We start from the raw sequence: 26,438 nt of genomic DNA on the forward strand, positions 1-26,438 counted from the left end.
ATGTCTTACAGCTGATAATGCATGCGGAATGAACAATTGTATTGGTATTTACTGAACCTGCACAGACTGGTAAGGTGTGTTGTTTGTAATATCATATTCCCTGTAAAAAACATGCCTGATAGTGTAAATCTCTGCAACCAGGCGCCGCGATTCGCTGTGGAGAGTTGCATCCTTTGGGCACGCCAGAAACCTATGATTGTGGGTTCGAATCCTGGTTCGCCCCGATTATGTTTCTAGGTTTGTCAGCACCATACCCGTGCTCGTGGGATCGATGACATGCATCAACCAAGTCAGCGAGCCTGACCACTCGATCCTGTCAGGCTCGCTAACTTGGTTGATGCATTTCATCGATCCCAATTGCGTGGATCGATGCTCATGATATTAATCACGGGATTGTCTGGTCCAGACGCGATTATTTACAGACCGCCGTCATATAGCTGGAATATTGCTGAGTGCGGCGTTAAACAACAATCCCACCAACCATACCGATTTTACCAAAACGAGTGTTAGAATTGTTGTATTTCCCGAGCGATAGCATACATGAATCCTTACACATATTTTTTGTTATTACCCATTATTTTTTTATTACCCATTATTTCTGAATCCTTTTTACCACACCTTCAGAAAAATGCACTGATCACGACCGCCGTCTTATAAAAAAAACAAATTGTGGAGTAACATCTTACTAGACGTCGTTTCTAGTGTGACGTTATTCCGACCTTACGTCACAATAGGCTTCGAATGACGTTAACAAGGCCGTCGGGATGACGCAAACAATGTGATATTGCACTAGTGCACATGTCATGTTTTAAACTGGGTTATTTCTAACCATATGGGTAATAAATAGAGGATATTTCATGTGTCGAATGAAATGTCATGTTTCTCTCATCAAGTGACGGGGGCCAAGGATATTTTTTAACGAGTGGCATAGCCACATGATACTTATATTAAAACGTGATATTTCATGAGACACATGGAATATTCTAATTATTAAATACTTTGTATGTAGTTTAAACTATTTCATTACAGATGTAAAATCTTGAAATGTAAATTATTCCTACCTAACACACAGGGATTGTTCATCACACCCTGTAATTGAGACTTAAAAAATAGTTTTGTGTTTGCAAAATCTTTAAAAAAAGTATCAAAAAAGTATCAAGAAAATTCTTTATCGTACTTATAGATATGATTATGTACAAAATCAACTTTAACAAAAAAATATTCTTGAAAACTACGAGACCGCTGTTGGAATCGAAAGAATACACGCTGGTCAAGTAACAAAAATGGCTTTTCGAAACGAACAGTCTCGATTGAAGAGTTCTTCATGACATTTACAGTTTAAACGAAACATTTTCTAAAAAAGCACCCCTTTAAATACTTTGATAAAATATACATACTTATATTTTCGACATTTACGTTTACCCGAAGAAATGCGGTATCGCGGTAGTTAATAGGTCACTTGTGTCACCGTCTTCGACTCTTGAAATACAACTGTTTTTATCACACACGATACCCCGATATTGCCCTATGTATATCGACAGTGTTCAAAGACGTCCTGCCTCGTCAGTTGACAGATATTTATGTATCCACCCATCTATGACCTCACACACTGTTTATACGGTCGCCAGTAACAGAGTAGCAACATAACAATGCCCCTCACAGGACCGGACCTATTGAGATATACACGCAGTCTTCTACAGCCATTTTGTAGTCAACCAACGTGGGTTAGCCCTGTACTACGGATACACTGAAGGCTTCGCGAGTCCGGTCTTATATATATATACAGTAAGTACACGCATTTATGTACTGCTATATACTAACTGGGGGTTTATTTCAAGCCTATTCAACGAGTAGACCCATGTACCGTACGTATTAAGTACTGCTATGTGCTGTTCAGGTAAAGTCCTTATTAGTGGATTTATCATCCGCAGGATTAGGAGTCCCTCTATATAACGATAAAGTCTTACTTAGAGTATAACGTCTTATCAAATTACTAATGCTGGTCGATGGCTACTCTGTGCTTAACATTGTGAAGTCGATACAAGCGTCAAAGATCAAATACATGTACTGCTAAAATATCACATACAATGCACTACTTCTTTGAAAGGCATTTAGAAGCGATTCGGATAAGGAAGAGAATATATGGATGTCAACTTCTTTATTATGAGGAACACAACGTTTTGGAGTATATGCTTACTCCTTCATCATTCACCTGATGAAGGAGTAAGCATGTACTCCGAAACGTTGTGTTCCTCATAATAAAGAAGTAGACATCCATATATTCTCTTCCCTAATGCACTACTTCCCAGAAATACCCGACTATTGATGCCTTGCCAAAGAGAAATATATTTTACCTTTGTTTAATAAATAATAATCATATCTGAATCCAATTGCTGTAAATAGTAACCTGATATCTGCTCTTACTAAAAACGTGTACTCATTGGGATAGAAAGCATGAGTGAGTTATCGGGTTAACCCTTCTGTGAGCAGTTTATAAGAGTCAGATATCATTGCTGTCTGTTTAATGTGGGAGGAAAGTCAAAAGTGACGCAGTCCACATGAGTCAACTGTTATCCATCTTCCCGAGGCAAGAGAGTTAACTGACTTTATAAGTCCAGTTTCCACCCTTGCCGAACTAGGCTGGAATTACTTGGCTCGATCGTAGCGCCACCAGTGGCTATTACCAGTTATGACCATTCTAAGCCTCTCCTATGGACCAATCGGATTCCAATTCTCGTGTCACTTCACGCACCCACACAAAATGGTGGCACCCAGTCAGGACGATTTGATCGATAATCAAGATCTATATTGTAATAAAACGGGTCTCACATCGCGAAATGCATCAAATCACGTGAGCACCTTGATTAAAAACATGAAAAGATTTGGAATAATATCTGTTGACAACGAGTTAGCGGTGCTCATGCTTTGCAAATCCTGCAGTCGATCGAAACCTGCACGACAGTTTACGAACCGGATTTCGATTTCGGTGCGCGATTTTGATTGGACTATGCAAAGACTCGTTAGTCCAGCCAAAATGTAACTCCATAATACCAGCCTAGTTCGGCAAGGGTGGAAACTGTTTTTTTATAGTCAGTTAACTCTTTTGCCTCGGGAATATCACGGTCAATACGCTCACAAACACAGGTCTTTACTCTCAAACCTACCACGGGATATGTGCACGGCTGACAACTCCGTTTGACGAGGTGGGTCGCCTTATTTCACAGGGCTAACACGTCCCTATACATATGATTTGTTTGTTTGTTACATAACGCCGCAATATTCAAGATATGCGACAATGCGACAATAATCTAGACCAAACAATGCAGTGATTGACATCATCGGCAATGATGTAGACAATTAGGATCATGTCATGTATGAACCAAGTTACCGAGCCTGACCGCCCGATCCCGTTAGTCGTGTCTTACGACAAGCTTGGGTTGCTGGAGACCTATTGTAGTGAGTGAGTGAGTTGGGTTTAACGCGGCTTTTAACAGTGTTCCAGTTAAATCACGGCGTGTCAGCCTAATGTGGGAGGAAAGCCTGAAGTGATGCAGGTCTCAGACGTTTACCACTTCGGTGAAACCCACGAGTACGGGCACTGACAAACCTAGAAACATAATCGGGGCTAACCGGGATTCGAACCAACTATCATAGGTTTCTGGCGTGCCCAAGGGACGCAACTCTGCACAGCGAATCGCGGCGCTTTAGACGACTGGGCCACCCGTGCCCCATAAGAAGACCTATTGTAACCCGGGTGGGCTATAATATAAGTGAAAGAGGCGTTGGTATTCTAAATGATATGTCAAGTGTTTTCTATTTAGTTGTATAAACAGCTGCGACTCTGACCATACCAGGATCCGACGACGGTGAGTTCGAATCCTCGGATCACCTCAATTATGATCAGCCCTCCATGTTCCCGTACTGTGGCTAAACCCAGGTACAATGTGTCTGAGTAGCCAGGTGTCGGGTAACACAGGTTCCGCTCTGCATGGTTATACGTGTGTCTGCAAATAAAGGAAGACGATGCATTAAAAGCTGTAGACAATGTTCGTCACGCCGAAAACCCGGGTTCAATTCCCCACATGGGTACAACGTGTGAAGCCCATTTCTGGTGTCCAAGGTCGTGATATTGCTGGAATATTGCTAAAAGGGGCGTAAAGCCATACTCACTCACTGTAGACAACGTATTTGACATGCCATGTGTTTGTTCTGCCACAGCCTCGTCATGGCAGGCGCCGGATCCCCGCTTGTCAAGGGCATGAACTCGGGGGAGTCCTTACTCAAGTTCATCGACAGAGTTGTCCGCCCTGACGCAGGGTATATAGCAAAATGTCAGGAACAAGTTGGGAAGTTCGTCAAATTTCTTGAGTCGAAAAACGGACCCCTGAATGTGAATAAAATAGTAACGGTGAGAGTTGTGAACTTGTTCAATGCAGACATCGGTCCAGTGCAGCCAGCACACTGTATCTTAGAGGTATCTAACCGTTGTTCTTTCCATTATGGCAAACACGAACATATACATATTTGATCTTAAATATGCTTCTTGGTACGTTCAGTGAAACACTCGAATTCAGGTATGGCCCTGTATCGTTTAAGTCGATGTATTTAACGGGGCAACGCTCAGGAAACGCAACAGTCCTAGTGATTTGAAGCCATTCATTACTCACTATATGTATTCTGTTAACGATTACCCCAATTACATAAATGCAATTAGAAGGCTGGATATACTCTGTATAAAGGTTCCGCTAGATGCCATGTTGGCAGTATTGTCTAACGTCGACACTCCGCTCACTTCAACTACGGAAAAATCCATTGCATATCCTATGCTCTTCCAGATTTTCCTAGTTTTCATTGTTTAAGAATTAATTTATTAGCCACTGGCATGGTAGTGGTGTGTGCCATTGTGTCATTAAGATTTGAAACTGTGCACCAGTGCTAGTTATTGCCGTATTTGTCGTAGTAGTAGACGGAATCGTTGTCTTCGTTGCAGTATATCAGCTTATTTTGGTTAATGATTCTTCCAGACAGGATCTCTCGTGAGTGGTACTGCCGAGAGGGCAAGGGCCGACATCGACCTCATCATCTATCTCAACGACTACAGCAGCGTCAGAGATCTCAGCAGAGACATTGGCAACGTGCTACGACATCTGAAGACCTACATTGAAACAGACGTCATCTGGGCCAAGAGCCTCGTGTTCAAGGCAATGACACCACATTCTGCACAGTTCTTCCTCAAGCTTGGCGATAACGACACCGAACATACAGTCGACCTGCTCCCGGCTGTGGACATCGCGAAAACAAGTACTTGCAGAAACCTAGTTGATCTTGCATGTCATAGTATTACAAGGGTCTCGGATGGTCACTCATCTAATTTAATGTGACCGCCTCCGTGGTCTAGTGGTAGTTCTATCCCCGGCCGCGTTATACCAAAAGACGTTAAGAGATGGTGCTTGTTATTACCTTGTCTGGCGCTCGGCATTAAGGGTCTAAAACAAGGACAGGTCGGCTCGAAGTCAGTATACTGTAAGTGCAATAATCTTGGAGGTGAAAAACCCCATTTCACCTCACCTCACCTAACCTCACCTTGGGCTTGACGTTTATTGCGTGCTGTGCTTATTCCAATCATGATTTTGTACACCAATAGATAAGTCACACCAGCAAACGTGATTAACTGTGTACCGCTGAAAAATGTCATGTCATGAATAAATATTTTGGCATTATATAATCCTTCACACAGCATAACGAACCCAGAATTTAGGAGAAGAATCGTCCACACCTTCCCATGGTATCGCATCATGATAATGTTCTAAGTGTGATCTTGCTTATAGTGTAGCAGCATACATCCCGATTGCATTCAATCATCAAATCGTATCTTAGTTCTCGCTGCCGCTACACCAAAGCGTTGTGTTACGAGCACTAGGATTTGATATCAAGGAGATTGTGATTGCGTCCATCTTTGCTGAGCTTTCACTGGTTCGCTAGGTAAAGATTCCATTACTGGTTATACAATATTGCTGACTCCGTCCAAAGAAAATCACACAATAATAATCTCTTAATACTAGCGATTGTGGGGGAGTAGCAAGCAGTAGTATAGCAGATTAAAAATAATTTTAACTGTCCTTCTCGATTCCTTTTGGACAATAATGCGTGTACTATAGACTGTCCTTATGTCGGTTTCTGACACAGTCTGCAGGTGGCTCATTGTTCTTCGGCAAGATATCAATAACTAATATCCTGTTTGTTCCAGTGTCGCAGAGCGCCATCTATGAAGAGATGAAGGACCAGACAGACATCCGGAGGTTCTACGGCGTGAGTCTCGCCCCCTTCCACTTCCGGTTCTACCAAAAGGTGCCGGCCAAGGTCAAAGATCTCATCAGACTCGTCAAGTACTGGAGAAGGGTGGAGTGTACTTCTTATTCTTCAGCCATTCGGGTCCCATTTATTGTGTTTATAATTTGAAGGCTTCGTACCGTAAAAATGACATTCTCTGGCCTAAATTTACGTTCCAAAAAATTCAAAATGCTGTTTGTTTAACCCAATTGCGGTCATCTTCCAAAGACATGGGAGTTAACTGTCTTAAAAAGTCCAGTTTCACTGTTTATTTATCCCAATTGGTGTCATCTTTCCGAGGCAAGGGAGTTATAACTGACTACAAAAGTCCAGTTTCACTTGCCTCGGGAAGATGAATTGGGGTCGCAAAATTAGTTTCAAAATCTCTTTAAACCTGGTGGGATTGCCTTGTGATTAAAACTCACTTCCCAGTTACTACTTGAACACAGAGTTTGTTAACGTGTGTTAAGTACCTTTTGTTGACCAATCAACACCCAGTTGTCATGGGAAAATGTGCTCACAATTAATCAATGACATGTTATACTACTGTACATGAAGGCTGGTTCCTACATTGCTGGTCCTTATTGTCAACGTATGGGGATCAGTGGGTATGTAGACTAGCATTGGGTAGCTGGTACCTACTCTGTTCCTTGACCTGAAAGGGGGCGGTCGGGTAGCCTAGTGGTTAAAGCGTTCGCTCGTCACGCCGAAGACCCGGGTTCGATTCCCGACATGGGTACAATGTGTGAAGCCCATTTCTGGTGTTCCTCGCCGTGATATTGCTGGAATATTGCTAAAAGCGGCGTAAAACCATACTCACTCACTCACTCACTTGACCTGAAAGGGATAAAGGCGCCTCGTTGACTGTTTACTTTGTCCTTGAACAGGCCGAGGACGTGCCCATTGGGAGCGGCTTCATCGAGACACTTGTGATTGCTGTCTGGCGGGAAGACCACAAACCTCAAAACTTTGATATGAACCAGTACCTCCGACACGTCATGCTGCGTCTGTCACAGATCAAGACTCTCGCCGTCGTCTTCGACGACAACTACAACCACCGCTTGTACAGAAACGACCTGTATGTTTGTGATCAATGTGACATCACATTCCTGTCACTAAACAATTATTTAACATCAATATATGCATTGCCAAAAAAGAAGCTCATAGAGGCTTTTCTCATTTAGTCAATTTATATATTAACTGGATATTCTACATACATAAAAAAATCACTGATTTGAACATTTCTGACTTGTAAGTGCGTATCAATACTTTAACCAAGAAAGTGTATATGTATTGTTCATTGAAGCCATTACTGGATTTACAAACAGATATTGTTTCTGTTTCTGCAGGAAGCCGCCATACCTGCTAGACCCATGTGACCCTTACAAGAACATGGCGCCCTCTATCGGTGACATTCCCATGGTAAAGAAGAAGGCGGACGCTGTGCTAGAAAGCCTTGCACGTGACGGAAGTGTATCCACTCAGACTAGCAGATGAAACGACGGGTCTATTTGAGTGCAATTTATGGAGCAATGTGATTATCATAGATATATGGATCCGACTGATTCATATCATATGACAATCGATAGCTGTGTGGAAATGTCGGGAGTTCTCAAGATAAAGTCCGCGCACAACCAGCTCAGCGAAACATCACTCAGTCTCAGTTCTGGGACCATCGAACAATATCGAGTTACCAGTCAAGCGGGTGCTTATTTTGGATATATCATTTACATGTTGACAGAATTAAACAAACAGGATAACATAACAATAACATGTAGCGCTGAATGCTTGCATAAATATTACTACCCTGACAGATATGTAATGACGGATTCGGGTCAGTGATTTAACCACAGCGAATGCATGTATCACATGCAGTATACAGTATTTCAAGAGTAACATACAGTATACCGCGAGCAGTGTGCGCTGGGCAGTAGCGCATATCCCCCCCCCACCCCCCCCCCCACCCCCCCCCCACACACACACACACCTCCTTCTCCCTCAAGCAAACCGGGGGGCACGGGTGGCCCAGTCATCTAAGACGCCGCGATTCGCTGTGCAGAGTTGTGTCCCTGAGGCACGCCAGAAACCTATGATTGTGGGTTCGAATCCCGGTTCACCCCGATTATATTCTAGGTTTGTCAGCACCATACCCGTGCTCGTGGGTTTCACCGAAGTGGTAAATGTCTGAGACCTGCATCACTTCGGGCTTTCCTCCCACATTAAGCTGACACGCCGCGATATAACTGGAATACTGTTAAAAGCGGCGTTAAACCCAACTCACTCACTCACTCACTCAAGCAAACCCCTCGTGGGGGAGTGACCAGGTTACAGGACAGGCGTGCACTGGTCAGTGTTTCACTACATACTCTTGGAGTTAAGGGACTAAACTTGATGCTGTTGTTTTATAAGGCCAATGTTATGATCATCCGGATGACCACTGCACAAGAGGCATGTGGGTTGTGGACAAGATACTACGTGGCATAGCTGTATTACCTTATAAAGAATAGTATGAATGTTAGAAAGAGATATATGCAGCCAGACCGGCGCAAGCTAGCAGTTGAGACCTGGGAGCTGAACATGAAACAACTAGTAAAGCTCCCATGCACAATAAAACGTTGTGGGGTCGCAGACGGAGTTGTGTTGTAGATTAAAGAAGTATCCCCTAGAACAACATACATTTTCTACGGCGGATACATGTTTATCAGGGGGCACGGGTGGCCCAGTCGTCTAAGGCGCCGCGATTCGCTGTGCAGAGTTGCGTCCCTTGGCCACGCCAGAAACCTATGATTGTGGGTTAGAATCCCGGCTCGCCCCGATTTGTTTCTAGGTTTGTCAGCACCAGACCCGTGCTCGTGGGTTTCACCGAAGTGGTAAACGTCTGAGAACTGCATCACTTCGGGCTTCTCTCCCACATTAAGCTGACACGCCGCGATATAACTGGAATACTGTTAAAAGCGGCGTAAAACCCAACTCACTCACTCACATGTTTATCAGGAACATCCATCAGGTATAGAGAGAAAGAGTCAGCAATCCATCAAGCAAGTTTACACTATGTGGCATCCATGTCAAACTACTCTTCTAATCTTTGAGGCCAAACCGTGTTGACCATTTTAACTATAATCTTTATCAATAAAGTCACGAACGTGATTAATTTTTTTTAATGTCCTTGCACATCACAATTAATCAACACACAACAGTGTCGAATAACGAATTTCTGTACCAGACTTTTCCTGTGCAATATGTGAAGAGTGTGTTTGAAAATCCAAGATGGCTGCTACTGATGGTATACGGTCTCATATTCTTTCCACACACAGGAACAATTGAGGTGTCAAATACATCCTTACCACATGAACATAGAGCAGAACAATTGAGGTAGCAAATACATTCATGCTATATACGGGCAGAGTAGAACAATTGGGGTATCAAATAAAGTATGCACAATTTATTATGTATATAATTCTTCAAGCATGGCTTTCCAGTACGTGAGGTTTGTTAGGTAGCATCAGTGAATCAATGAAAAGCGGTGTGTGTCTGTGTGTGCCTGTCGTGCGTGTGCTCTAAGAGTTGAAATCCTTTACGACATTGCAGCTATTACGTCCATGCATATGGACGTGATAGAAAATCATTCCCAGGGCACAAATGATTTTGCGCTTTGTGAGACCCTGTGTCGAGAGAACACTGATTTGGATGAATTGTACGAGGAACGGAGACCATCCCTAGTTATCTTGGTGAGATAAGAATTATATTTCACGGATTGGTTATGTATTGGTTTCACGAAGCAGCCATTGGTTTATCACGACACGCAGCGGATAAAACACGTGACTTAACATGGAGGTGAGGTGAGGTGAAATGGGGTTTAACGTATATAGCGACGTGCATGTACGTGTGTGTGTTTGTGTGGCTGCTTATACTAGCCCGGACTAATGCCGATTTATAGTGCTAGCTCACTGAGATACCATGCCGCAGTTTAACATGAATACCCCACTCAGACACAGTATACTGACTCCGGCCCGACAAGTCCTTGTTTTAGCCCCTTAATGCCGAGAGCGCCAGACAGGGTAACAACAAGTCCCATTTTTTAACGTCTTTTGGTATGACGCGGCCGGGTATCGAACGCCGGACCTTCCGCTCTCCGGGCGGACGCTCTACCAATAGCACGGACGCGGTCCGACTTAACATGGAGAAAGCTTCTCGCATAACTGGTGAAAAGATCCCTGTGTACTACTGGGGGAGTACTTTTTAATTGTCATAGTTTACATACTTATTAATGTGCATTACAAGCATGGTGTTTTCACACTGACTGTTAATATGGTTATATAAAGACACAGACACGTGATCTAATCTCTGGCTTACACTAGAGTGAATGAGTTTGATTTTACGCCTCTTTAGCAAATATTCAGCAACATCACGGCGGGGGACACCAGAAATGAGCTTCACGCATTGTACCCATGTCGGGAATCGAACCCGGGTCTTCGGTGTGACGAGCGAACGCTTTTACCACTAGGCTACACGACCGCCCCGACTGCTATTAGAGCAGGGAGTTTACATAAGACACACATGTATACACTTAGAGAGTACCTATATCCTTTCTGATGAACTAATCCGCAAAGTATACATTGCGGCAAAGAGTAAAATAACAATGCGTAGAGCAAACATTCATAAATTTTTATTTAGTCATATTTCATTTTCTAAAATGAAAACCCTCAAAGGTTTTGACTTCATAACAAAATGTTATAGAAACAGTCACACGCCGCTTAAATCACACTAATTTGGTTGATTATCAGAATACTGGACTTGGAGGCTATGTTCTTCTTCATACGGAGACAATAAAATGGGTGCTCGGCATTCGTGACCGACTCGTCCCATTCCATAGGTTACGGAAACATGCGAGTGTTGGCGAATTGGGGTATTCTGATTTCTCGTTGACATTGTAACGCCGCTTCTTTCTAGCGACTACGTTTAGAGTTATCTGCCCCTGAAACCGGAAGTTATCATGCAATTGTGAAAACATGAACACGTGTTTGTTGAAACTTCAGATTTGCTCTGTTCGGGGCTGACATCGTGATAATCATTTCCACTCAAAAAGAACATTAGATATGCCGAAAGTTAAACAAGACAAGAAAAGCCGTCAACACCAACAAATTCAAAAACAAGGTGAGGTTTAGTATGCGAACAGTCAGGAATCATGGCGTTCATGTGCACAGCGTAAAAGCAGCCAGAGACCTGATATCGATATACAGCGGTATAAACTAACATTTTTAGACCACAAGTCCTCATAGTGGTAACATAGAGCAAATCCATTAAAAATGGCAAATGTCTACTATTCCATATGATACTTTAACTATTGGGCAGTTTAGCAAGGACAACAGGACTAGTGCCAATTTCTAAAGCTTGAAATATGGTCTTATTCATTTCGGAATAAGGATAATATTCAAAGTATTTTGTGGGAGTAGTGCACTTTACTGGGAACACTTTTTCAGATCCTAAATTAGCTCTGTGGGGACTCGACCGTGCTTCCCAGGCTCATGGGCTTGCCTCATTAGTGCATTTAATTAATTAGCCGATGTTCTACCACTGGACCACAAGCGCTGTAGTGGTATGCACAAAGGGAGACAACAACAGTTGTCATGATGTAGCCCACACGAATAAACGTGTCTCAAACACACTCCTGCGTCCGTCCTGATTTTGAAGGAATAACTAACATAACAAGCGCTATCACATGTAATCAGTGCTCGTCTTTAGCACCCCATTAACACACATGTGTAATCAAGTAAACATTGAATTGTGCATGCATGTGTTGTCACGGTCCGCTCGCTCATTCATCTTTTCATGAAACCACACCCGCCATTGTTTATGTCAACATGACCGACTCATCGGATTAACTGGATTAACGCTTGAGTTAGGAGTTTATGGCTTGCCCTTGCCCTAAGCAAGCTAACCCTAAGGACTGAAAAGGGGTGATGGAGTGTAAAGACTTGTAAGTTTCCCTATGACCGAAAAGGGGTGTTAGATCGTAAAGACGTGTAAGTTTCCCTAAGACCGAAAAGGGGTATTTGATCGTATAGACGTGCAAGTTTTAAGATTAAGATTACCTTGTGTATTTTCTCGTAAACTAAGGCGGAAACAGCAATCAGCTGTACACACGTTTTCTTGGAATCTACCGGTGATTCGGTCAAGACACACCCAATGATATAACTTTACAGGATTTTAATGCACGGTAGTATCCAAATCTTGTATCACACTGTCATTGCAGGCATCACCTTCAAGCATGACTTCGGCCAGCACATCCTCAAGAACCCTCTGGTTGTCGTCAGCATGGTGGAGAAGGTCAGTCTACATTGGACATCATTCTTGTTCTCAGCACTCAAAGAAATGGTTACTGGCTAGCGATCAGTTGACATCGCCAACTCCCTGTTATAGCACTTGGGCTGGGACGTGTAACTCGGGTACTCGGGTCGGGTGGGTACTGAGAAGGACCCGGGTACCTACAGAACTACCCGTTCATGTGATATATTGTTTAATGACCAAAATGATCTTTTACTATATGGTTACACTAAAAGTCACTAATATTTGCCTTTCTTTCTGTCTATGCACACAGACTTTTATATGTTTGAATAAAGATAAAACTTAAGCCAACGTCAGTATATGCATGACCAGATCGATTTATACGTGTATCTAAATACATCTTGTCCAGGGGTACAGTCAAACTTTTCCCAATCGGACATTTTGTACGAGGGGTGTTCATTAAAGATTTCCCAGAACCACTTAGGGTTATCATATTTGGTTGGAATTTCACATGTGTAATGATACATGTATCTATGGGTTATGTCTGAATTTGCAGCACCGAACTATTAATCTTACCACTTTCACAGGTGTTATGATCGAGTAGGGTGTGACAATGGAGCCAGTAGAATACCGAGCAGTTTTTATATTTGAAAGGTCGCACACCAAAAGAAACTTTCAATGAAATGAAAGCAACTTATCATGCTTATGGGGAAGATGCCCCATCATATGACGTTGTTAAACACTGGCATCGCCAGTTCAAGTGTGGTCGGACATCTGTGGAAACAGCTGCCATTCCTGGTCGCCCCCATTCAGCCATTGATGAGGACACTATCCATCAAGTGGCGACCACCATTTTGGCAGACAGACGTATAACTGTTCGCCAGTTAGCACAAGATGTCCAGATCAGTGTAGGGTCTGTGGAAAAAATCATCCATGACAATTTGAACATGCATAAGGTGTCTGCACGATGGATTCCCAGGTTGCTCACACCTTTCCAAAAGCAGGAGCAAGTCAATTGCTCAAAGGATCTTTTGGACATGTGCCCAAAAAATCAGGCAAACTGTTTTGACAGACTTATCACAAAGGACTAAAGTTCAGTCGATGCAATGGAAGCATACGGAGTCACCACCCCCAAAGAAGGCACGTGTCCAACCCTCTGCAGGCAAGGTCATGCTCACGGTGTTTTGGGACCAGCACAGAGTAGTGATGATGGATTTCTTGGCAAAGGGTACCACAATTACAGGAGCTTATTATGCTTCACTGCCGTGGAAATTGCGGGACGCTATCAAGGTTAAGAGGCATGGCATGCTGACCGAGGGTGTCCGTCTCCTGCAAGACACTGACAGTGCTCCAGTACACAACAGGGGGCACGGGTGGCCCAGTTGTCTAAGGCGCCGCGATTCGCTGTGCAGAGTTGCGTCCCTTGGGCACGCCAGAAACCTATGATTGTGGGTTCGAATCCCGGTTCACCCCGATTATGTTTCTAGGTTTTTCAGCACCATAACCCTGCTCGTGGGTTCCACAAAGTGGTAAACGTCTGAGACCTGCATCACTTGGGGCTTTCCTCCCACATTAAGCTGACATGCCGTGATATAACTGGAATACTGTTAAAAGCGGCGTTAAACCAAACTCACTCACTCACTCACTAGTACACAACTCTCATGTTGCCCAGACAGAAGCACGGTCCTGTGGCTATGAAACCCTTCCATATCCTCCTTACTCTCCTGACCTTCCACCATGTGACTTCCACCTCTTTCCAACCATGAAGTCATTTTTGAAGGGAAAACGTTTCACAGATGATGAAACACTGATTTCTGAAGTCAAGTCCTGGTTTCAGACGCAAAATGAGGGCTTTTACAAGCGAGGTCTCCATAGTTGCATAAAACGATGGGAGAAGTGTGTAACTTGGTGGTTCCTATGTGGAGAAAGACTGATACCTATGCCAAGTTTCATTCCACTAGGTCCATCGGAAGTGGGTCAGGGGAATTCTTTGATGAACACCCCTCGTACCTATCTTTGAGACCAACAGTGGGGACCCGGTTAGGGTTGGGTAATAGGTGGGTGGGTACCCCTGTAGTAAACTTTGATTCGTCCAAGCCCTATATAGCATGACATACATGATTGCATCTTGTTAGAAATATTTATCCAAGGATGATAAACAAAACTGACTCTTGTCAGGAAATATTAAAAAACACCATAAAATCACCTTGCTCAAAATACAAATTTAGAAAAGACATGTGGACGATGTCATGTGACTCATTCACGTGTAAAACTAAACTAAAACAACATGATGATGCCCTTTAAGTTCTGTCATTGCCTACCATCATTTCTTCCTAAAATAGGGGCGGTCGGGTAGCCTAGTGGTAAAAGCTTTCGCTCGTCGCGCAGAAGACCTGGGTTCGATTCCCGACATGGGTACAATGTGTGAAGCCCATTTCTGGTGTCTCCCGCCTTGATATTGGGGGAATATTGCTAAAAGTGGCATAAAACCATATTCTCTCACTCACTCCCTCTTCCTAAAATACAATTCTAAAATCTAATTAAGCTATTTTCTCAAAAATGCATAGCCTGTATATGTCGCAAAATCCATAGAACATGGTGTTAAGGATAAGCTTGTGTAAATCGAATTTGGGGAATATCGGTTCACGTCAGTTTGCAAACAACAAATAGATACAGGCATATCTTATTAATTTTAATGACTATAAAAATTGAGTGCAATACTAAAGAAAATAAAAAATGTAATTTGTATAACTGAAGCAGTGAGCGTGGTCAGGTGGCACCTGCTTTTTAGACAATGGCGATAACTGGTACAGCTGGTTGATGGGAATCTTCTATTTTCACTGTTTTGATTCACAATCCAACATTGTCATTTATGTTGGACTAGAGTTAACAATATTAAGAAAAACAGACATTAAGCATGTTAAGATGTATATATCTACAGAAACTATACAGGAAATAAGTCAATAATTTACAAGTTGGTTGATGGAGGAAAGTGTGTGGCAGCTGATTGTTAAAGTCGCTGTGATGATGTTGCAGGCTGCGCTGCGGCCGACAGATGTGGTCCTGGAGGTCGGCCCTGGTACAGGCAACATGACGGTCAAGCTGCTGGAGAAGGTCAAGAAGGTCAGTCTGGACCAGCGGTCAATCATTCAAACTTTCTATGGTTGGGTTTAATAAGATCTAATATACTGGACCAGTACTTGACTGGAGTAAAGATATACTTTGTGCAAAAAGAAAATTATGAATACCCAATGAGCGAAAGAGAATGATTACATTGGAGTAAATACTCACTGAGAGTTTTATCTAGAGCACTGGCGTCGGCTACTTGTGGGTGCTGCTTATTACTGAATAGCAACACTTTCTCTTTTCTGCCAACTACATAATGGCCTGGCTTGCTGGTAGATCTTACAGTCATAACAATGTCACATGTTTCAGGTGGGAGATATAGTGTTACATGTTTCAGGTGGTAGTTAACAGTGTCACATGTTTCAGGTGGTGGTTAACAGTGTCACATGTTTCAGGTGGTTGCAGATACCAATGTCACATGTTTCAGGTGGGAGATATAGTGTCACATGTTTCAGGTGGTAGTTAACAGTGTCACATGTTTCAGATTGTGGTTAACAGTGTGGCATGTTTCAGGTGGTGGGTAACGATGTCACATGTTTCAGGTGTTGGTTAACAATGTCACATGTTTCAGGTGGGAGATATAGTGTCACATGTTTCAGGTGGTGGTTAACAATGTCACATGTTTCAGGTTGTAGATACCAATGTCACATGTTTCAAGCGGTGGTTAACATTGTCTCATGTTTCAGGTGGTGGCCTGTGAGATTGACCCCCGTCTGGTGGCAGAGCTGCACAAGAGAGTTCAAGGAACGTGAGTGCACCTCCACTTAGATGTTGGGTCTTGTATTTATGGAGTTATTTCACACAATGATAGGAAGTGTTGGCGGCTAAACGTGCTTAGGTTTGAGTCTTATCAAGAAGTCCGATAATAAAACCCCGAGATCAAATCAATGAAAAAAAAGAATGTTTTCAATGCTGTATTTTAGGAATAGCCCTATAGTATGCATGTCACACTACACAAATGAATGCATGTTGTTTTCCGTCTCAGCCCCCAGGCCAGCAAGCTGCAGGTGATGGTGGGGGACGTCCTCAAGACAGAGCTGCCCTTCTTTGACATCTGTGTGGCCAATCTCCCCTACCAGGTAGGGAGACTAGTAGATTTATACAGGGAATGTGCTTGTGTCCAGGTTTAGTTTGTGTACACTTCCTGACTGGTTTTGCTGTTTCCAAGGGACTAGACATCACGGGGGTTTCTGTGACTTTAGTATGGGGTGTGATTGTTAAAGTGATTGAGTGAGAATGGCTTCCCTCCACGTTTAGTAATGTTCCTGCCAAAGCATCAGTGGATACCAGAAATAGGCTTCACACATTGTACCTGTGTGGGGCATCAAACCCGGGGTTTTGGCATTTCGGCAAAACCACTAACCACTTAAACCGCTAGGTTTTGGTTTGGTTTGTTGTTTAACACTGCACTCAGCAATATTCCAGCTATATGACTGCGGTCTGTAAATAATCGAGTCTGGACGAGACAATCCAGTGATTGATACCATGAGCATTGATCCACGCAGTTGGGATCGATGACATGTATCAACCAAGTAAGCGAGCCTGACCACCCGATCCTGTTAGTCGCCTTTTACGACAAGCATAGTCACCTTTTATGGCAAACATGGGTTGCTGAAGACCTATTCTACCCCGGAATCTTCATGGGTCTGGGTTTACCTGATTGCCCTGATTAAAGCTTTTGGAAAGAATGAGCCAGCTAATGGACAGAAAATATATTATTAAGCGCAGTATTCTGTTTATTTCAGATTTCATCTCCCTTTGTCTTCAAGTTACTTCTTCACAGACCATTCTTCAGGTGAGTTTGTTTGTGGGACTAAACATTGTGCGATGTTCTGATTGTACGACACAAGCAATTCCGAATGACAGGCTGGGTATAGAGAGGTCTGAGGGGTGGTTTATCATCGTGATCCAGCTGGACAGAATACAAGTGTCTGTGATGGTACTGTTACTCGGTGGCAATCTTAACTGACTATAAAAGTCCAGTTTCCACCCTTGCTCAACTAGACTGAAATTATACTATTGGCTGGAGTCAATGCATATTCCAGTCGAAATTAAGTATCAAAATCGACACCTGGTTCATAAACTGCCGTGTCCAGGTATTGATGTCATGGGCAGGGTGCACATAGTGCGTAGTGCAACCAGTTGTCCAGGTATTGATGTCATGGGCAGGGTGCACATAGCATGCATAGTGCAACCAGTTGTCCAGGTATTGATGTCATGGGCAGGGTGCACATAGTGCATAGTGCAACCAGTTGTCCAGGTATTGATGTCATGGGCAGGTTATGCATAGTGCAACCAGTTATCCAGGTATTGATGTCATGGGCAGGTTATGCATAGTGCAACCAGTTATCCAGGTATTGATGTCATGGGCAGGTTATGCATAGTGTATAGTGCAACCAGTTGTCTAAGTACTGATGTCATGGGCAGGGTACACTTAGAATGCATAGTGCAACCAGTTGTCCAGGTATTGATGTCATGGGCAGGGTGCACATAGTGTATAGTGCAACCAGTTGTCCTGGTATTGATGTCATGGGCAGGGTGCACATAGCATGCATAGTGCAACCAGTTGTCCAGGTATTGATGTCATGGGCAGAGTGCACATAGCATGCATAGTGCAACCAGTTATCCAGGTATTGATGTCATGGGCAGGATGGACATAGCATGCATAGTGCATAGTGCATAGTGCAACCAGTTGTCCAGGTATTGATGTCATGGGCAGGGTGCACATAGTGCGTAGTGCAACCAGTTGTCCAGGTATTGATGTCATGGGCAGGGTGCACATAGCATGCATAGTGCAACCAGTTGTCCAGGTATTGATGTCATGGGCAGGGTGCACATAGCATGCCTAGTGCAGGTAATTTCTACTTGTGAAATTTACCCAACCCTTCATTTTCATTATTTTTCGGTGTGCTGTTATGTGCTGAATTAACCACAACTTTGTATCACCACGAGGCTTGTTGCTGTTCCAGATGTGCTGTGCTGATGTTTCAGAGAGAGTTTGCCCAGAGACTGGTGGCAAAGCCTGGGGACAAACTCTACTGTCGGCTGTCTGTGAACACACAGCTACTGGCCCGGGTTGACAACTTGATGAAGGTGTGTAGAGTGGGGGTCAGGGTCTTATACTGTCTAAGAACACACAGCTTCTGGCCCGCGTTGACAACTTGATGAAGGTGTGTAGAGTTGGGGACTAGGGTCTTATACTGTCTGTGAACACACAGCTTCTGGCCCGGGTTGACAACCCGATGAAGGTGTGTAGAGTGGGGGACTAGGGTCTTATACTGTCTGTGAACACACTGCTTCTGGCCCGGGTTGACAACCTGATGAAGGTGTGTAGAGTGGGGGACTAGGGTCTTATACTGTCTGTGAACACACAGCTTCTAGCCCGGGTTGACAACTTGATGAAGGTGTGTAGAGTGGGGGACTAGGGTCTTATATTGTCTGTGGACACACAGCTTCTGACCCGGGTTGACAACTTGATGAAGGTGTGTAGAGTGGGGGTTCAGGGTCTTATATTGTCTGTGGACACACAGCTTCTGACCCGGGTTGACAACTTGATGAAGGTGTGTAGAGTGGGGGACTAGGGTCTTATACTGTCTGTGGACACACAGCTTCTGGCCCGGGTTGACAACTTGATGAAGGTGTGTAGAGTGGGGGTCAGGGTCTTATACTGTCTGTGGACACACAGCTTCTGACCCGGGTTGACAACTTGATGAAGGTGTGTAGAGTGGGAGGCAAGGGTCTTATTCTGTCTGTGGACACACTGCTTCTGGCCCGGGTTGACAACCTGATGAAGGTGTGTAGAGTGGGGGACTAGGGTCTTATACTGTCTGTGGACACACTGCTTCTGGCCCGGGTTGACAACCTGATGAAGGTGTGTAGAGTGGGGGACTAGGGTCTTATACTGTCTGTGAACACACAGCTTCTAGCCCGGGTTGACAACCCGATGAAGGTGTGTAGAGTGGGGGACTAGGGTCTTATACTGTCTGTGAACACACAGCTTCTAGCCCGGGTTGACAACCCGATGAAGGTGTGTAGAGTGGGGGTCAGGGTCTTATACTGTCTGTGGACACACTGCTTCTGGCCCGGGTTGACAACTTGATGAAAGTGTGTAGAGTTGGGGACTAGGGTCTTATACTGTCTGTGAACACACAGCTTCTGGCCCGGGTTGACAACCCGATGAAGGTGTGTAGAGTGGGGGACTAGGGTCTTATACTGTCTGTGAACACACTGCTTCTGGCCCGGGTTGACAACCCGATGAAGGTGTGTAGAGTGGGGGACTAGGGTCTTATACTGTCTGTGAACACACAGCTTCTAGCCCGGGTTGACAACTTGATGAAGGTGTGTAGAGTGGGGGTTCAGGGTCTTATATTGTCTGTGGACACACAGCTTCTGACCCGGGTTGACAACTTGATGAAGGTGTGTAGAGTGGGGGACTAGGGTCTTATACTGTCTGTGGACACACAGCTTCTGACCCGGGTTGACAACTTGATGAAGGTGTGTAGAGTGGGGGACTAGGGTCTTATATTGTCTGTGGACACACAGCTTCTGACCCGGGTTGACAACTTGATGAAGGTGTGTAGAGTGGGAGGCAAGGGTCTTATTCTGTCTGTGGACACACTGCTTCTGGCCCGGGTTGACAACCTGATGAAGGTGTGTAGAGTGGGGGACTAGGGTCTTATACTGTCTGTGGACACACAGCTTCTGACCCGGGTTGACAACTTGATGAAGGTGTGTAGAGTGGGGATCAGGGTCTTATACTGTCTGTGGACACACAGCTTCTGACCCGGGTTGACAACTTGATGAAGGCGTGTAGAGTGGGGGACTAGGGTCTTATACTGTCTGTGAACACACAGCTTCTGGCCCGGGTTGACAACTTGATGAAGGTGTGTAGAGTGGGGATCAGGGTCTTATACTGTCTGTGGACACACAGCTTCTGACCCGGGTTGACAACTTGATGAAGGTGTGTAGAGTGGGGGTCAGGGTCTTATACTGTCTGTGGACACACAGCTTCTGGCCCGCGTTGACGACCCGATGAAGGTGATGACAGACTTTATTTCATCACTCCGCACGTTGAACATAAATCTTTGGAACAGTTAGCATAGAACTTAATCTCCATACAGAGTACTCAGACACAGGTAAGATGTATTTCTGCTGGGACTACAGGGTATTACAATATTGCAATACATTCTTCAAATGATTCATATCGCAATATTTTTTTCTGTTCCTGTATAATGGGTAAAAGATATATAGCAAGTTTCAGTACTATTGGTATCCTTAAACCTTAACTCCCTTGTGTTGTGTCCCTTGGGCACGCCAGAAACCTATGATTGTGGGTTCGAATCCGGGTTCCCCCCAATTATGTTTCTAGGTTTGTCAGCACCATACCTGTGCTCGTGGGTTTCACCGAAGTGGTAAATGTCTGAGACCTGCATCACTTTGGGCTTTCCTCCCACATTAAGCTGACACGCCGTGATATAACTGGAATACTGTTAAAAGCGGTGTTAAACCCAACTCACTCACTTACTATTATCTGTGTATTTGACGGCAGGCTGTAGCACATTAGGAGTTCTAGTTACTATCCAGCTTTGAAATCATTCAGCATCAAGGAATGATTCTTTTCAGGTTGGCAAGAACAACTTTCGACCGCCCCCCAAAGTTGAGTCAAGCGTTGTCAGGATAGAGCCCCGGAACCCTCCCCCTCCGATAAACTTCAAGGTACATTTTGCTTCCTGATTATCTCCCTTTGAGATTAACCCTCAGCCCGTCCATTAGGGCTGGGACGGGTAACTGGGGTACTTGGGTCGGGTGGGTACTGAGTTAAAACCCAGGTACCCACAGGACTACCCAGACCCGTGGTTTGTCTCGTGATATATTGTTTAATGGCAAAAAGTATCTAAAACTCTGTTTAAACTGATGTTCGCAGTTCTTCCTTACTACTTCGCCCATTCCTTCTGACTTTTATATGTTTGAATAAAAATAAAACTTCAGTCAACTTCAGTGTATACACCAGATCGTTTCACACATGTATCTAAACACATTTTACCAGAGCTACGGCCAAACTTTTCCCAATCGGACAGTTTTCACCTACCTCTTGAGACCTACAGCGGGTACCCGGGTAGGGTCGGGTAATAGAGGGGTGGGTACCCGGCCCGGGTAGTAAATTTGGACTCGTCCCAGCCCTACCGTCCATTGATAGGATCTCTGTCACTATTAAGTGATCCCCCAGGACTTGTCACAGTCATGATGTCAGTGTAGCAGTGTCCAACCTAGACCGCGCGATTGGGCGATTCACGCTAAAAAAAATCAAATCGCCCATCATAAAAAACTCAAAGAGCGATCTGTCGCGCACAGTAATTTCTTGTACAGTCCCTACCTTTAGATTCAATTCTCACTAAATCTTTAATCAATTAACGAAGAAAGACAGTTCACAGCAAACATTGTAAACTGTCGAAGACCCGATCGATATATTTAGAAGTTCGAACACGAGTTACGTCCCTTGGGTTGCTGAATAAATTATCGACAGGATTTGCATAGGAAACAAAATTTAATTTACTTAAAAAGAAAGTGTATCAAAACATTGATCAAAATTATGTTGTATTTTGTTGTTTAGTAATCAAAAACCTTTGACAAGATGTCAAAAGACAATAAATATTCTATCTTGAATAGTTCTGAAAATATTTTTGAGCATTTTAGTTCGTTTTAGTTACGTTTCTGAAATCAAACAATATGAATCGCCGACTGTCATTGCAGACAATCTTTTGAATAGTGAAAATGTCGCGCAAAAACAAATAAATTACAGACTTTTTTAATCAAAATAGATGTTCTAAAAAAGACAATGCTGAAACCACAGTCACTGTAATTACTACTGATAGAAAAAAGCACAAAGCATTGTTATTCATTTCAGTTCTTTATTCTGATCTGTTACACTTTTATGTGATGATGTTCCAGTACATAATACAACATTTTTTAAGAAAGCAGTTATTCCCCACTACATTTTCAAAATCCCCCTTATTTTCTACATGATGGGGGGACAAGTCCCCCTTTGATTTGCAATTCTGGGTTGGACACTGCAGTGTAGCAGTGCTAGTGTGTGTGTGTGTGCCTAGTTTGGAGGACTGCTGTTCGAGGAGTGGGAGTATTGTTTGTTTGTTGTTTAATGCCGCACTCCACAGCAATATTCCACCTATATGACAGCGTTCTGTAAATAATTGAGTCTGGATCAAACAAATCCAGTGATTGACATCATGAGCATCAATCCATGCAATTTGAATACGAAGACATACATCAACCAAGTCAGCGATTCTGACCACCCGACCCTGTTAGTCGCCTTTTAAAGCAAGAATGGGTCGCTGAAGACCTATTCTTCACTGGATCATCACAGGTCAGATATATGTGGTGGTGCTAGTGTACCAGGTTCACAAGTCCTTCTGTTGTTTCAGGAGTGGGATGGCCTGGTGAGAATCTGCTTTGCGAGGAAAAACAAGACTATAGGAGCCGCCTTCAAGTGAGTATATAATTTGAAGTATCAGATATATAGAATGTTATTCGGATTCAATCAAGACCAATTTTCATCATGACTCAGACACAAACTTACCCGCAAATTATTTTTCCGCATACAATTTTTTCTCGGATTACATGAGCTGTTAAATGAGGTTTAGTTGAAAGTAGAAACCTCGATACTGAAAGATAAATACTGTGAACAAGGGAGGCGACTCTTGTAGGTCCTCATCTCGACAGCTTCTCTATGGCCTGGTATCTATACTGAAAGATAAATACTGTGAACAAGGGAGGCGACTCTTGTAGGTCCTCATCTCCACAGCTTCTCTATGGCCTGGTATCTATACTGAAAGATAAATACTGTGAACAAGGGAGGCGACTCTTGTAGGTCCTCATCTCGACAGCTTCTCTATGGCCTGGTATCTATACTGAAAGATGAATACTGTGAACAAGGGAGGCGACTCTTGTAGGTCCTCATCTCGACAGCTTCTCTATGGCCTGGTATCTATACTGAAAGATAAATACTGTGAACAAGGGAGGCGACTCTTGTAGGTCCTCATCTCCACAGCTTCTCTATGGCCTGGTATCTATACTGAAAGATAAATACTGTGAACAAGGGAGGCGACTCTTGTAGGTCCTCATCTCCACAGCTTCTCTATGGCCTGGTATCTATACTGAAAGATAAATACTGTGAACAAGGGAGGCGACTCTTGTAGGTCCTCATCTCCACAGCTTCTCTATGGCCTGGTATCTATACTGAAAGATAAATACTGTGAACAAGGGAGGCGACTCTTGTAGGTCCTCATCTCCACAGCTTCTCTATGGCCTGGTATCTATACTGAAAGATAAATACTGTGAACAAGGGAGGCGACTCTTGTAGGTCCTCATCTCGACAGCTTCTCTATGGCCTGGTATCTATACTGAAAGATGAATACTGTGAACAAGGGAGGCGACTCTTGTAGGTCCTCATCTCCACAGCTTCTCTATGGCCTGGTATCTATACTGAAAGATAAATACTGTGAACAAGGGAGGCGACTCTTGTAGGTCCTCATCTCCACAGCTTCTCTATGGCCTGGTATCTATACTGAAAGATGAATACTGTGAACAAGGGAGGCGACTCTTGTAGGTCCTCATCTCCACAGCTTCTCTATGGCCTGGTATCTATACTGAAAGATAAATACTGTGAACAAGGGAGGCGACTCTTGTAGGTCCTCATCTCGACAGCTTCTCTATGGCCTGGTATCTATACTGAAAGATGAATACTGTGAACAAGGGAGGCGACTCTTGTAGGTCCTCATCTCGACAGCTTCTCTATGGCCTGGTATCTATACTGAAAGATAAATACTGTGAACAAGGGAGGCGACTCTTGTAGGTCCTCATCTCGACAGCTTCTCTATGGCCTGGTATCTATACTGAAAGATAAATACTGTGAACAAGGGAGGCGACTCTTGTAGGTCCTCATCTCGACAGCTTCTCTATGGCCTGGTATCTATACTGAAAGATGAATACTGTGAACAAGGGAGGCGACTCTTGTAGGTCCTCATCTCGACAGCTTCTCTATGGCCTGGTATCTATACTGAAAGATAAATACTGTGAACAAGGGAGGCGACTCTTGTAGGTCCTCATCTCCACAGCTTCTCTATGGCCTGGTATCTATACTGAAAGATAAATACTGTGAACAAGGGAGGCGACTCTTGTAGGTCCTCATCTCCACAGCTTCTCTATGGCCTGGTATCTATACTGAAAGATAAATACTGTGAACAAGGGAGGCGACTCTTGTAGGTCCTCATCTCCACAGCTTCTCTATGGCCTGGTTACTCGCAGGGTAATAGGAAGGACTGTTAAAAGCATGACTGAGGTTGTTACTGTATTCCTTGCATTTCAGATTCACCAAAGTATTGAATCTGATGGAGAAGAACTACAAGATTCATTGTTCTGTCAATAACATAGTAAGTACTGGCTTGTGATTGTACTGCCACATGCTCATATTCCACAACGGAAGTGTATTCTATTGATGTTGGACGTTCTATTTATTTGCGTTTTGTGATAAATCTAAATGGGTCATAAAAGGTGTTCATGATAGCAACTTGTCCCTGTTTATTTCTAGACAATACCTGCAGATTTTGACATCAAGGAAAAAGTAGTGAAGATTCTTGAAGAGACCAGCTTTGACAAGAAGCGAGCCCGCACGATGGATATTGATGACTTCCTGGCGTACGTACCATGTCCATCCCTTCCTCCCATACTTCCACACCTAACATTATCCAGCTAGCAAGGGGTTGTCGGGTAGCCTAGTGGTTAAAGCATTCGCCTGTCACGCCAAAGACCCGGGTTCGATTCCCGACATGGATACAATGTGTGAAGCCCATGTCTGATGTTCCCGCCATGATGTTGCTGTAATATTGCTAAAAGCGGCATAAAACAAAACTCATTCACTACTGATTAGTGTTTGGTGTAACAGCCATTAAAGTAAATATTTATGGCATGAATCAATATTTTGTACTTAGTCTGCGACTAAGATCGATACTTAGGGAAGTAAAATATAGCGATCCACCGATGCATCGTCCCACCACTAGTAATAATTGTATAGCACTATGAGCGTGTTTTAGGGCAAGTGAACAGCTAAATTTAAATGTGCATTTAGTAGTTGTAGTAGTAGTAGTAGTGATGATAATAAATGCATATTTAAATTGAGCAATTATTAATATCATGATTATCATGATTATTCATCTTCTTTCCAGGCTGTTGAACAGTTTCAACAAGGACGGCTTCCATTTTTCCTGATGCAAGATGTGGTTCCAGTATTGTCTGATGCAGTGTGGGAACTTTCGATGGACAACAGGCAGTGGGCTCTTCATGGACAGTGAAGCTTCATTTGTTTGTTTCTGTGAACACTGAACACTGTGACATCTCCGTAAGAGGCGACAATCAGGATTGGATGGTCAGACTCGCCGACTTGGTTGATGCATGTCATCGATCCCAATTGCGTGGATCGATGCTCATGATATTAATCACTCGATTGTCTAGTACAAACTCGATAATTTACAAACCGCTGCATATAGCTGGAATATTGCTGAGTGTGGCGTTAAACAACAAACCAACTGTGACATCTGAATGCATGAATGCCAGTTGTACAGTACACGTCGTCATGAGCTGGAACACTCTGAAGTCTGTCATGAAGCTTGTGTCGAGGAATCTCA

The 26,438-nt window shown here is 43.7% G+C and overlaps 2 protein-coding genes across 2 annotated transcripts; both read left to right on the plus strand.

Annotated features, from left to right (window-relative positions):
- Positions 1-1,700: 1,700 nt before the first annotated feature.
- LOC139479881 (2'-5'-oligoadenylate synthase 3-like) lies at positions 1,701-8,265 on the plus strand. Its single transcript, XM_071262801.1, has 6 exons — positions 1,701-1,785; positions 4,219-4,408; positions 5,025-5,301; positions 6,248-6,399; positions 7,218-7,408; positions 7,680-8,265. Exons 2-6 carry the CDS (start codon positions 4,226-4,228, stop codon positions 7,825-7,827), a joined length of 951 nt encoding a protein of 316 aa, XP_071118902.1. The 5' UTR covers positions 1,701-1,785; positions 4,219-4,225; the 3' UTR covers positions 7,828-8,265.
- Positions 8,266-11,317: 3,052 nt separating this feature from the next.
- Positions 11,318-26,156, plus strand: LOC139478631 (dimethyladenosine transferase-like). Its single transcript, XM_071261192.1, has 12 exons — positions 11,318-11,484; positions 12,584-12,657; positions 15,652-15,738; positions 16,428-16,489; positions 16,727-16,820; positions 17,487-17,536; positions 18,711-18,834; positions 21,364-21,456; positions 23,181-23,245; positions 25,124-25,187; positions 25,346-25,452; positions 25,980-26,156. Exons 1-12 carry the CDS (start codon positions 11,427-11,429, stop codon positions 26,020-26,022), a joined length of 921 nt encoding a protein of 306 aa, XP_071117293.1. The 5' UTR covers positions 11,318-11,426; the 3' UTR covers positions 26,023-26,156.
- The last annotated feature ends 282 nt before the right edge of the window (positions 26,157-26,438 follow it).

The sequence above is a fragment of the Haliotis cracherodii genome, unplaced genomic scaffold, assembly GCF_022045235.1.
Source record: "Haliotis cracherodii isolate W230 unplaced genomic scaffold, xgHalCrac1.p SCAF_4, whole genome shotgun sequence".
Taxonomy (NCBI): domain Eukaryota; kingdom Metazoa; phylum Mollusca; class Gastropoda; order Lepetellida; family Haliotidae; genus Haliotis; species Haliotis cracherodii.

Coding starts and splice junctions, on each gene's coding strand:
- LOC139479881 (XM_071262801.1), top strand. CDS start 4,226: ATGGCAGGCGCCGGATCCCCGCTTGTCAAGGGCATGAACTCGGGGGAG. Junction 4,409..5,024: donor ATGTGAATAAAATAGTAACG/GTGAGAGTTGTG, acceptor TGATTCTTCCAG/ACAGGATCTCTCGTGAGTGG. Junction 5,302..6,247: donor TGTGGACATCGCGAAAACAA/GTACTTGCAGAA, acceptor TGTTTGTTCCAG/TGTCGCAGAGCGCCATCTAT.
- LOC139478631 (XM_071261192.1), top strand. CDS start 11,427: ATGCCGAAAGTTAAACAAGACAAGAAAAGCCGTCAACACCAACAAATT. Junction 21,457..23,180: donor CCCCTCCGATAAACTTCAAG/GTACATTTTGCT, acceptor CTGTTGTTTCAG/GAGTGGGATGGCCTGGTGAG. Junction 23,246..25,123: donor ACTATAGGAGCCGCCTTCAA/GTGAGTATATAA, acceptor CTTGCATTTCAG/ATTCACCAAAGTATTGAATC.